The sequence below is a fragment of the Schistocerca serialis genome, chromosome 3 (genome assembly GCF_023864345.2).
Source record: "Schistocerca serialis cubense isolate TAMUIC-IGC-003099 chromosome 3, iqSchSeri2.2, whole genome shotgun sequence".
Classification (NCBI taxonomy): domain Eukaryota; kingdom Metazoa; phylum Arthropoda; class Insecta; order Orthoptera; family Acrididae; genus Schistocerca; species Schistocerca serialis.
In genome coordinates this window covers 313,803,158-313,815,995 of record NC_064640.1, presented here as the reverse complement: position 1 = coordinate 313,815,995, position 12,838 = coordinate 313,803,158, and the positions used below count along the sequence as shown (strand labels likewise).

At 43.5% G+C, this 12,838-nt stretch overlaps 1 protein-coding gene across 1 annotated transcript in view; it reads right to left on the bottom strand.

Moving 5' to 3' along the window:
* The window catches only part of LOC126470124 (GTP:AMP phosphotransferase AK3, mitochondrial), an 81,807-nt gene that overhangs the window by 24,674 nt on the left and 44,295 nt on the right, over positions 1 to 12,838 (bottom strand). The window contains exon 2 of the mRNA XM_050097739.1: positions 11,709 to 11,828. Coding sequence (XP_049953696.1) covers positions 11,709 to 11,828 — 120 coding nt within the window. The remainder of the gene's footprint in view (positions 1 to 11,708; positions 11,829 to 12,838) is intronic.

The window sequence follows — 12,838 nt, the reverse complement described above, 5'->3', positions numbered from 1 at the left end:
TATACACAAAGGTACTATTGTGAAGTTCTGTGTGAAGGCCATGAAACTAAAGGTGATAGAGTGAGGCTGAAGTAGTGCCTTTAGGAAGTGAATGAAGGCCAAGATGAACACAGGCCACCACACAAAGCCAAGGTGGTGAAGGTTTTACACCCACCGGGAAAGTTGCAGGTAGTGTGAAGTTAAGCTGCCGGAGAAAGAGTCGAAAGTGAACTCCAGGAGGTAGCAGAGAAGACAGACATGCACCGTACTGGCAATCAAAGGAGTCATCAAAGAAGGAGGCATATGATGGGTGGCCATGTATGCCAGAAAAATGGCATGCATATCTGTTGAGGAGAAAGTCACAGCTGTAGGACAGCGGTAGTTTGGCAGCTTCTGTAGACAGACCCTCAACCGGGCTAGTGGAAAAGGTGCCAGTGACCAAATGGATGCCACAATGGTGGACAGTATTGAGACGGTATAAGAGGGACAGATGTGTAGATGCATAAACCAAACACCTATAGTCTAGTTTCAAATGGACAAGGGACCAATACAAACAGAGGAGGGTGGTTCGATCTGCTCCCCAAGAAGTACCATTGAGGACACATAGGATGTTGAAGGACCACATACAGCAGGCTGCCAGAGAAGGACCAATAAAGTTTCCTATCGACCAGGATACCCAGGAACTTTGTAGTTTCAGCAACAGGTCCAAGATGTAAAGACAGTGAAAGAAATCAATTGAGCCACCAGAAACTCATAGAAACAATTTTGTCAGTGTAAAAACGAAAGCCATTGTCGATGCTCCATGAGTAAAGATTATCAAGACATTGCTGAAGACGCCACTCAATGACACACATCAAACTGCAATAGATGGCAAAATTATCAATGAAAAGGCAACCAGAGATGCCTGGTGGGAGACAGGCCATTATAGGGTTAATGGAGATAGCAAAGAGGACAAAGCTCAGGATGAAACCCTGAGGCACACTGTTTTCCTGGATAAAGGTGTCTGACAAGGCAGAATCCACACATACCTTGAAATCTTGGTCTTTTAAAAATTCCTGAAGGAAACGAGGCATGCAGCCTCAGAAGCCCCACATGTAGAGAGTATGGAGGATACCAGTTCTCCATCAGGCTTTCTCTAAATCCAAAAACATAGACACAGTCTGTGATTTCCACAGAAAGCCATTCAGGAAATCAATGGACAAAGTGGCAAGATGGTCAGCTGCAAAACAGCTTGCTTGAAAGCCTCATTGTGCAGTGGTTAGTAAATTGCAAGACTTGAGCCGCTATACCAGCCAGGCATGAATCATACATTCCCTCACCCTGAAAACACAGCTGTTGAGAGAAATGGGCAGTAGCTAGAAGGAAGGTGCTTGTGCTTACTGGGCTTAGGTATGGGTATGACAGTGGCTTCACATCTGGGAAATGTGCCCTCTGCTAGACGCAGTTGTATGTATGAAGCAGAAAGTGCTTGCCTGCTAGAGAAAGGTGTTGCAACATCTGAATGTGAACATCATCTGGCCCTACGACAGAGAATTGGGATGAAGTGAGAGTGTGATCTAACTCCCTCATAGTAAAGGCAGCATTGTAGCACTCATGATCCTAAGAATAGAAGGGTATTGCCCGAGCCTCCTTTGCTTGTTTTTGATGGAGGAAGGCACGGTGATAGTGAGAGGAGCTCGAAATATCCGCAAAATAGCAGCCCAAGGTGTTGGAAATAGCAATAGTGTCCACAATGAGATCGTCTGCTACTGCCAGGCTAGAAATTGGGGAATGGATCTTTGTCCCAGAGAGCCATCACAGGTTGGCCCACATGACAGAAGAGAGAGTAGAACTGTTAAAAGACTAGCATATGAAATCCAGCTAGCCTTTTTCCTATCCTAAAGAACTTGATGACACTGTGCACACAACTGTTTACAATGAATGCAGTTTTCCATTATAAGATGATGGTTAAAAACATGGAGAGCATGTCTCCACACATGGATTGTGTTGCAGAACACCTCAGTCCACCAAGGGACTAGGATACAGTATGGTAAAGAGGAATTGCAAGGAATGGAATGTTCTGTGGCAGTAAGGATAACATTTGTAAGATATTCTATCTGTTCATCACAACTGGGGAAATGATGTTCATCGAAGGTCACTAGGAAGAAGTAAAGCCTCCAGTTGGCCTTAGTAAGTTGCCATTTGGATGTGTATGTAGCTGGGATAGGAATCAGCAAACAGATAGCATACAGGAGATGGTCACTCAAGTATGTGTCAGAGAGAACAGATCACTCAAGATGATTGGCAAGCTGGGCAGTGCAGAAGGATAGGTCCAAATGGAAATAGGTGTGCTTGGAGTCTGAAAGGAACGTCGGTGCTCCTGTGTTAAGGCAGAAGAGGTTAAGTTGACTGAGGAGGTCAGCTAAGAGGGCACCTCCTGGACAGGTTCTGGGAGAACCCCAAAGGGGATGGTGCACATTAAAGTCACCAAGGAAGGGGTGAGCTAGCTGCCCAATAATCTGGAGGTGGTCTGCCCTGGTGACATCGAACGATGGAGGGATGTAAAGAGTACAAAGAGAAAGGCCAACTGAGGATGGAAAAAGCGAACTGCAACAGATTGAAGTTGGGTAGTCAGGAAGATGGTTTGACTATGATCATCATCCCGTATGAGGAATTCCATCCTCAGGGTTGGCTCTGAGCACTATGGGACTCAACTGCTGAGGTCATTAGTCCCCTAGAACTTAGAACTAGTTAAACCTAACTAACCTAAGGACATCACAAACATCCATGCCCGAGGCAGGATTCGAACCTGCGACCGTAGCGGTCTTGCGGTTCCAGACAGCAGCGCCTGTAACCGCACGGCCACTTCGGCCGGGCCATCCTCAGGGGGGAAGGTCAAAATGGACCAGGAAAAAATTGCGAGAGCTCAAACCAGTCGTGAGGACACAATTTTGTTTCCTGAAGGCAGAGAACAAATGGACGCTATGATTTGAAGGGCAACCGTAAATCCTCTTCGTTGGATCTAAGACCACGAACATTCCATTGGAGGACAGTCATGACAAAGAAAAAATGAAGGGGTGTGACCTGGGTGGCTGCCGGTGTCAGCCTTTGAAAACACACTGCTACAGGGCAGAGAGGCAGGAGGATCCTGCTCTGTGATGTCTATAGAAGCATTGGCATTCTCCTTCTGTTGGCCTACAGAGTCCAGGGCAGAAAAACAGTTGGTGGTGTGCACTGGCAACACAGAGGTTGGCCGGGCGAGGTTATCATGTGACGACACCATCGAAGGGGATCTTCAAGGTGGCAAAGGAAAAGACTGTTTGCCTGTGTTTAACTTCTTGGAGCCTTTCCAGTTGGCAAGACTCCAATGTGAGCTGGCTGGAGGGATGTAGGAAGTCATCGTGGGAGTATTCCTTCTGTCCTTTCCAGCCTGCCAGCTGCGGAGCTGGTGACTTTGCACCGTTAGACAAAAGTTTGGTGGTGTGTTGCACAGCTGAAGGAGGAGACAGGGATGCTACCATGATGCTGGGTGATTTCACAACCACAGTGCTAAATTTGAGGTCACATGTCTGCATGGCCATGTCCTTTGTGGAGCGATATGTAGCAAGAACACTACTGTAGAAGCCAGATGGTAGAACACAGGGTTTTTGGCTAGACAACAACTTGCAAGTGACCAGATAAGCCACTTTTTCCTTCACCAGGATCTCCTGGACAGTCCTCTCAATGAGATACACTGGACAATCGTGGGAGGAGGCAGCAGGGTCATGTCACGATAGACATTTGGCTGGGTTTCAACATGACTCTTGGGTGTGGTTGTAATGATGTCACTGGTAGCAACTCATTGTGTTTGGAATATACGGTCTGACTGATAACTTCATAACCTGCTTTGATTGTTGATGGAAGAACCACTTTATCGAAAGTGAGAAAGAGAGTGTGTGTGTGGGCACTAGGGGGGCATCTACTTTTTTATCACCTGATGGACGGCAATGATACCCTAATCACAGAGGTACATTTGGTCAGACCATCAAGCAGCCTAGTATAAATAACACCATGGGAAGAATTCAGCATTCAATGGGCCTGAACATAAACAGGATAGCCATGTGGAGCGAAGCTGCAAGCAGTTGTTGTGCTTGAGAATCATAAGTAGTGTCAAAAAGCAAAGTGCCATTGCATAAATGAGAGCAGGATTTCACAGGGCCAGCAATTGCATCAACACCTTTTTAAATATTAAATGGGTTTACCATAGTGAAGGACTGACCAATTTCAGTACGTGAAACCATAAGGAACCATGGTGCAGCTGGGAGGATCTTTGAATCGTTAACCTCATTCCATTTATGTTTCGGAACCACTGACTGTGAAAATGATTTGCTCATTGTGAGAAAATCCCCCCATGATTGCCAGCGTCTCCAATGGCATGCCCCTTCCAACTGGGGGCCCCCTTCAGAACGGGGTGCACCCACCTTAGGTGACTGTTTACACCTCAGGTCACACCTCCTGAATACTTGACAGAGGGACCAATTGGAAATTTGGAAAGATAGCAGCTCAGGTCATCACTCCTCCCTGGGCCTGGCCTGTACCAGAGGGTACATGCGAACCCTACTTGATGAACCGGAGTAGGGAATTACACATTACCCAGCCACCTGTTATGCATCAGATGCATGGGCTAGCCTTCAGGAGCACTCGAGAAGGAAGAAGAAGATGAGGAATCTCAAACACCAAAGTGGAAGAAGGATAGGAGAAAGTGAACGAAGAAAGAAAAAAGGAACAAAAACAGTGGAGAGTATTCTGATATTGACTACCAAAAATGCAGAATACATATCCAAAAGCAGCCCAGACATGTTCCCCAAGGGAGGGGAAAAAGAACAGCAAGATAATAGACATGCAGCATGGAAGGGAAAAGATGCTGCAAAGGCTGGGGCCCCATGGTAGCCAAGTGCAAACTCAGAGAGAAAAGGGATGATTAGGAAGGATGAGTAGGAGGAGATGGACAGACAGAGAGGGGGAAGGAGGAGATGGAAGAGAGTGAGTGAGGGGAAAATGGACAGAAAGGGAAGAGGAGGAGACAGACAGAAAGAGGGATCAGGAGAAGATGGACAGAGAGAGGAGAGAGGAGAGAGGAGAGAGGAGGAGAGGGACAGTGAGAGGGGGATGTGAAGATGGCCAAAGAGAGGGAGAGGAGGAGATCAATAGAAAGTGGGAAGGAGGAGATTGGTAGAGAATGGGTAAGGAGATGATGGGCTAATAGAAGCTTGGAACAAATACATTGCCGAGCAATGCCAGTACTCAAGCTAGTACTAAATGACAAACTGCCTATTGGCTTCTGTCTCGGGTTCTTTGGCCGACGTTCATCTAATGATTTTTCTGACATTTCGCCAGCATGAGTGGCTGGCATTGTCAAAGCTTCACCCTCCATTGCCGGTGGTGAACTGGAGCCAAGCTCGCGGGCGCAGACTATATGTACCTGGCGCGCCAACGTCCGAGGGCTTCTCCGCGGTCATTTCCGGTGCGGTTCTCCTCTTGCTACCTTCGACGGTTGTTCGCTGCAGTACGGGAAGCCAGGATCCGTTTACCTTAAGGCTTTCCTCTTTCTTGTTGAAACTGTTCACGTGTTTTTGTATTTCTACAGCTTCTCTGAACAAGCGCGTGTGATAGTGCTTCTCTACAGCCAGAACTTCCGTGTCGGCGAATTTTATTACGTGGTCGGTCTCATTCAGTGCGTGTTCTGCCACGGCCGATTTCTCCACCTGCCCCAACCTGCAATGTCGCTTATGCTCTATGTTCCTGGTGTTAATGGATCGTCCAGTCATTCCGACATAAACTTTTCCGCATGTGCATGGTATGCGGTATATTCCCGACATTGCAAGTGGGTCTCTTTTCTCCTTCGCCGATCTAAGACACTCTTTGATCTTCCTTGTCGGTTTGAAAATCGTCTTTACGCCATGTTTGTGCAATATACGGCCGATTCTGTCCGTCACTCTGGGAATGTATGGCAGAAAGGCCGTACCCGACAATTCTTTTTCTGGTTCCTTACTTCGCCGAGTGTTTGGCTCTGTTACACTTCTAATATAATTTGTGGAGTACCCATTGCTCCTCAGGACAGTTTCCAGGTGTTGCATTTCTCGTTTGAGGTGTTGCGACCCACATATTCGTCCTGCTCTCATTACGAGCGTACTAATCATGCCTCTTTTCTGGCTCGGGTGGTGGTTTGACAGTTTGTGCAGGTATCGGTCTGTGTGAGTCGGTTTTCGATACACGCTGTGTCCCAGATTTTCGCCGTCCCTTGTGACCAGAACATCTAGAAATGGCAGTTTCTTGCCCTTTTCTACTTCCATGGTATATGTTATGTTCGCATGGAGGCTGTTCAAGTGTCTTAGGAAGTCACCGAGCTGTTCTTCACCATGGCTCCACACCACGAAAGTATCATCGACGTACCTGTACCACACCTTAGGTTTGCAAGTCGCTGAGTCCAGTGCCTGTGCTTTGAATTGTTCCATGAAGAAGTTGGCCACCACTGGACTGAAAGGACTACCCATGGCGACGCCTTCCAGCTGTTCGTAGAAATCGCCATTCCACGTGAAATAGCTCGTGGTGAGACATGCATGGAAGAGCTTTCTGATGTCTAGCAGGAAAATGGAACCGATGTGCTCCAGAGCGTCACTGAGTGGCACTTTCCTAAATAACGAAACAACATCAAGGCTGACCAGGATGTCGTTTGGTGCAAGTTTCGGTTTCTTCAGCTTCTCAATGAAATGTCCTGAGTCCTGAGCTTTGATACAAAAGTCTTTGATAAAACAATGGTAATAAGAACATAATCTGTGGAAGCTTCTCACACCTCTAATACTTTTACGAATAGGAAATTCATCTTTTCTGAGTCTGGTTGCACACCTTCATTTGACACAAGGTGTCCAAGTATTTTAATTTCTTTTGCTCCAAAGAGACACTTTCTTGGATTAAGTTTCAGTCCAGCTTGTTGGAGACACTTAAGATCGGCCCTCAGTCTTTTTATATGTTCATCAAATGTCTCTGAGAACACTATAGTGTCATCTAAATAACAAAGACACATTCTCCACTTCAGGTGCCTTAGAAGATTATCCATCATCCGCTTGAAAGTTGCTGGTGCATAACACAAACCAAACGGCATTACCTTAAACTCATACAGGCCCTCAGGATTGATCAATGCAGTTTTCTCACAATCAGCCTCCTTTACTTCGATTTGCCAGTATCCCGAGTACATGTCCATGGTTGAGAAAAACTTAGCCCCCTTCAGACAATCCAGCGTATCATCAATTCATGGAAGAGGGTAAACGTCCTTTTTAGTTATCTTATTAAGCTTCCTGTAATCAACACAAAAGTGCTAACTGCCATCTTTCTTCTTGATGAGGACCACTGGTGATGAGCATGGGCTCTCTCTGACTTATTGGTTGATAATCTACTGTGCTAATCCGGTGCTTCACCATCGATTTGTCTAATTTGCTCTTCACCTGTGGATTGAAGCATTCAGAGAACTCTTGAAAAATGGCAGGTAGCTTCTTCTGTTGTTCCTTACTGAGATCTGGTGATAGTCAAGCTAGAAGATCTTGTTTTGTAGTGGTAGCACCAATTTCACCCACAGACTCAGCATGGGAGGTTTCTATGAAGCTCAGCTGTCCTTCAATTAATGGCTCAGCATTTGCTACGCACATGTGTCTTGGAAGGATCTGTGGTTCTCGCCAACAGTTAACTATCCACAATTCACTGAATCTGTTCTTAAACGAGATGACAGAGGCTGGGATGAGCAAGTTATTCTTCACTGATATTCTTCTTTTACATTCCACTACAAGATCCATGGGTTGATGCATGGCATGACATGTGACAGTTACCTTTCTAGCACTGACTGCAGGAATGATCACTTCATCCAGCACACGTAGTCTCCACACACTCAGATGTGCTTCTTCCTGTCCACAGTATCTCATATCATCTAGCATAATCTTCGAGCGACCACAATCTATAATTGCCTGAGAAGCTTTCAAAAAGTCCCATCCAAGAATGATGTCATGACTACACTCTTGTAAGACGATGAATTCTAAGGGCTGTGTATGGCCACTTATACCCACTTGAATGGTACATCTTCCTGTAGGTTTTACATATGTCCCATTAGCCACCTTCAGCAGAGATGTTTTATTGTTGACAAATATGGTTTTCTACAACTGGTGACGGTACTTCTCCGAAATGACTGAATATAATGCTCCAGAGTCCACAAGAGCTTGGGCTGGTCAGCCACCCATGAGGATGTTGACATAGTTTCCTATCATTTTAGTAGTGATCGATGGCGGAGGATTTTCCTCTTCGGTGGCCTCACCTCCAAGGAAGGTCGCACCCTTTAGTTTTCCAGGTTGCGGCGGCTGGGTGATTGGCTGGAGCTACTAAACAGCAATGGAGACCTTGATTGGCATGTTGGGGAGCATCCTTTCCAGCGCCTAGCTTGCCGTGGTGGTGACCTACGTCATCCTGCACCCACATCATCTTATTCATCTTTGTTGTCCTGGAGCTGGCATCGGATAAGATCAGTTTGCTGTCTTCTGGCATGGGTGTCTTCAAGTATCTGCCACCTTTCTCGACAATAGTGCACCACAGTGGAAACATACTGGTTGGTTATTCTGGGTCCTCCAAACGACAGTCTTCCTTGGTGCCCAAACAGGTTCCTCATGCGGCATTGTAGGAACGTAACTCCACCTGGGTCTCAACTTTTTCACCATCTTAAAGGGAAATGAAGGATGAGAGATTGGGTTCAATGTCTGTTCCACTTCCTCCCTTATGACCTCTTGAAGTGTCTTGGTTTTTTCCTCGCCGTGCAATCCAAGTGCCTTCTGAACTTCCTCCCACACTATCTGACGAAGAACACTTGTGAAATCAGTTGCTTCCTCCATCACAAACAACGATATGATGTCTGTGAGCCATTCAAACTTCTTGCATGTAATTCTTTCTTGATGCATTGTCTCGATATACTGGCACCATTTTATGAAGTCGTCTGCTGTCGAAAACTCCTTCAGGAGTAGGGCTTGATACATGTCCTCAGCAAGACCCTTTATGAGATATGCAATCTTATCTTCCTCTTTCATTCTAGGATCCACTATTTTACACAGCTCCAAGACATCTTCAATGTAGCATGCTGTAGTTTCTCATGGATGCTGTGCCCGTGCACTTTAATTTGTCTTCAGCCCTGCACTTCTGTCGTTGTGTGTCACCAAAATACTTGCACAGTTCTGCCTGGAATACTTCCCAGCTTGTGAACTTCTCCTTGTTGTTCTCATACCATTGCTTTGCAGTGCCCTCCAAGTAGAAAAATATGTTAGCCAAACACATGATGTCATCCCATTTGTTAAATTTGGCTATACGCTCATATACCTTCAGCCACTTGTTTGGATCTTGGCCATCGTCACCAGAGAACCCAGAAAGATGTCTCATGTGGTGGCACACAGTTGCTGTCATCGTAATGTCCTCTTCTTCTTCTGTCTCCGATGGATTGCGATCTGTTGAATATGGCTCAAACTTGGGTTTCTCGCCACGTAAACGGTGGCTCTGTCATGGCTGATTGGAGCCCCTGTGTCATCGATAATGTGTGCTATCACAAGGTCCAATACCCAGTGCCTCCACCAGAATAATGTCACATAGAAGAAGGTGTAAGTAGATGAATGATGAACACTAACTTCACTTAACAAAGGTTTATTCTGTACTTGCACATACAAGAGTGTGTAGTGAGCTGCCTCTGGCGAGAACACATACAGTATATATACAGCTACAGAACATTCCAGTACAATGATTCTTGACATTTGTGGATACTTCTAGAATGTACTCAAACCGAATATAGAAATTAAAATTGTACAGTTCAGGTGAGTTTTGAACTCACAGCCCTCTATGCAACAGTTCAGTATCATAACCACTACACCACAGAGCTACTGAGCTTCTTCTGCAACAACATGCATGTGAATGTCAGTGACCAATTATCTGTTCCAGGAATTTTGAAAAATAGCTAGGACAATAGTCACCCCAAATGGCAACCTAAAGACTAGAAATTACTGTGATTTCTCACCCAGTGACAACTGGGAATGGGAAACTGAGAATAGGTTCCTGATAAACCAAATTCCAAATAAAATTTACCTACTTTCATACTACAAAATAGATCATCTGGTCATGGACTCAGTTACATAACAAGAACAGAAGGTCTTTCACTGCTTCAAAACTGTCACATACATATAAAGAGCCATTGGGTTTCTTGAATAGGACTAACAAAGAAATCCAGACAAAATGGAGAGAAAAAAACTTTGCCGGTCAAACATGTCTAATCCTGCTTTGATGCCCCACACACAAAACATGGGGGACTGGCTGCATTCATCAAGATCTGCGAATTTCCTGTAGTTTCATGACAATGTCCACTTGCATTTTAGTGACACACACTATTTAGGGTGAAACAAGTTCAAAAACTTTTAAATAAGTCATCATCCACACCCTTGAAAATGCCTTGGTGAACCACAGATTAACTGATTAGGTGCTCAATGAGTTGAAACTGTTAAAATCATCAACATTTGATACATTTTTAGCAGTGGTGCCAGTAATGTCACTTGCAGAGTGACATGGTTAGATGAAAGCTTTGCAGAAATTTACTGTGACATTGGTAGTGCCTTCCAGCTACATGTGCAGACTTGCTTGTGATGCATAGAGTGCAGGGGGTAAATCTAATTTCAAATGTGTTAATCCATTTAATTGAGAGGAGACAGAACTTGCATTCACCTGGAGGTCTATATCCTGCGCCAAAATCTGTAGCTATATGAACAATGATGGAGCCAAAGAATCTGTGATGGTGTCCTTTTTTTTCCCAGACAATAAGGCATGGTGCCAATCACTAAAAACAAAAACATGGTGAGTGTTTGGACACCGCTTCAATTTTTGTGACACTGCTTTTAATGACATGGAAAGAAAATGTAAGCAGTAAATAATATGTTCTCATAACTGGAAAGCATTAACATGATTTTTTAACCATCAAAAAAGGCACCCCACAAATCCATGCTTTCAATAAATGAACAAAAAGCTGGGAGTGCCAGTACTGAGGTCAGGTAGATATTCTTGTAAATGGCTTCTACAAAAGTTTGAATCATATGTGTTTGGCATACATTTTATTTCAAGTTATAGGTCCCCATTGCCTCCACTCACCCTGAGGGCAATTTACTATCTATATATTCATATGCCCTGTTTTTTTGTTATTTTATTAAAACCAAAACACTCCAGGCTAATACTTACATTTCCAAATAAAATTTGAATGATTTGAATTTAAGTTATTGATTTTGTGCCATTATTTGCCCTATGGTGAGTGAATAGTGTATCAAATTTGACAATGGAGGCCATTCCATTACTTCTAATAGTTACACATTGTTGAAATATGCAACAAAAATACCCAGTCCAACACTATCACATAGTTCTCACTAATCACAAATGTTCATCACACTAATCACACTATATATTCCACTAAAGAGTGGAAACACATTACCTCATATTTGCAACAAAGACTAACTTGAAAGTTTTGTTATAAATATTAGTGCAGAGAATCCAAATATTCCTAATAGTTTCAGAGAAACCCCCTTACTCAGTCAGTTATAAATTTACCTTATTAGTGAAAGATAGCTACAATTACAACAGCTGATAATCATTCACGTATAAGTTTTATTGAGAACCAATGCTCCATTAACATAAATAACATTCATACATGCAATACTGACCATCTAAAAGCCAGTTGTCATTTGGAAGTTTCTTTAGCTCTTCATTTACTAGATTCATCATGACATCATCCGGTACAAGACGACCTTCATTGATGAACCCCTGAACTCGTACACCAAGTGCTAGAACAAAAATAATTTTCAGTGAAAACCTTCTTACATGAAAAAACCACAAGCAATATGATAAAGAACAATTTTTGACAGTGGAACTAACAATGTGTGATATTCTTCAAAAAATGAAATCATAAAATCTTTTCTCCCCAACATCATATGACTTGACTTACGCATCTAAAAAATATCCTTCACATTTATAGACTGTTAACATATGGTGATGTAAATAAAAGACAGTTTAATAATACATGTGTAAAAATATTAAATTATGATTTATTTTGATCACTTCTGGAGAGAGTGGCTATTTTTTTTTCTTTTCTTTTTTTAGAGCACTGATAATTACCCCACTCAACTGAATATTGCATGAGATTAATTTGAAGTGATTCTATCAATTCAGCATGTTAGAATATACTTTGCTCTCAGAAGGAATTTTCATTTCGTGGTGAAGTGTGCACTGGTTTGAAAGCTTCTGTTAGATTAAAATTGTATGCCAGAATGACACTTGAACCTAGACTATGGCTAAACCATTTTCTCTACAAAACGTTTCTTCTAGAAGTGTTAGTCGTGCAATGTATCCAAGAGAACTTCTGTGAAGTTTGGAGGGTAGGAGAAAAGGTACTGCTAGAAGTAGAGCTCTGATGGTATATCGTGAGTCATGCTTGGATAGTTTAGTCAGTAGTGCCCGTGCTTGAGAAACGCAACAGTCCCAGAATGAAGTCCCAATATGGCATATAATTTTAATCAGCCAGGAGTTTTTATCTCTAATGATTATGCACATGGTATTTTCTATTAATGCTGTATATCTCATGGATCACCTTATGAACATCCTCTGTTTGGTTTGATTCTATCCAAACATCTATGTACGAGACAGCTTCCTTTACAGGATCAAAGGTCACTTGTCACTATCTAAGAACCACAAGTTTTTATTTTGTCACTTGTCTCTTCTTTCCATAGCAACTTTTATTCCCTTCATCAAAATTTTTCTCAATCTGCTCCATTTCCTTGTCTTCACACGGATGTAT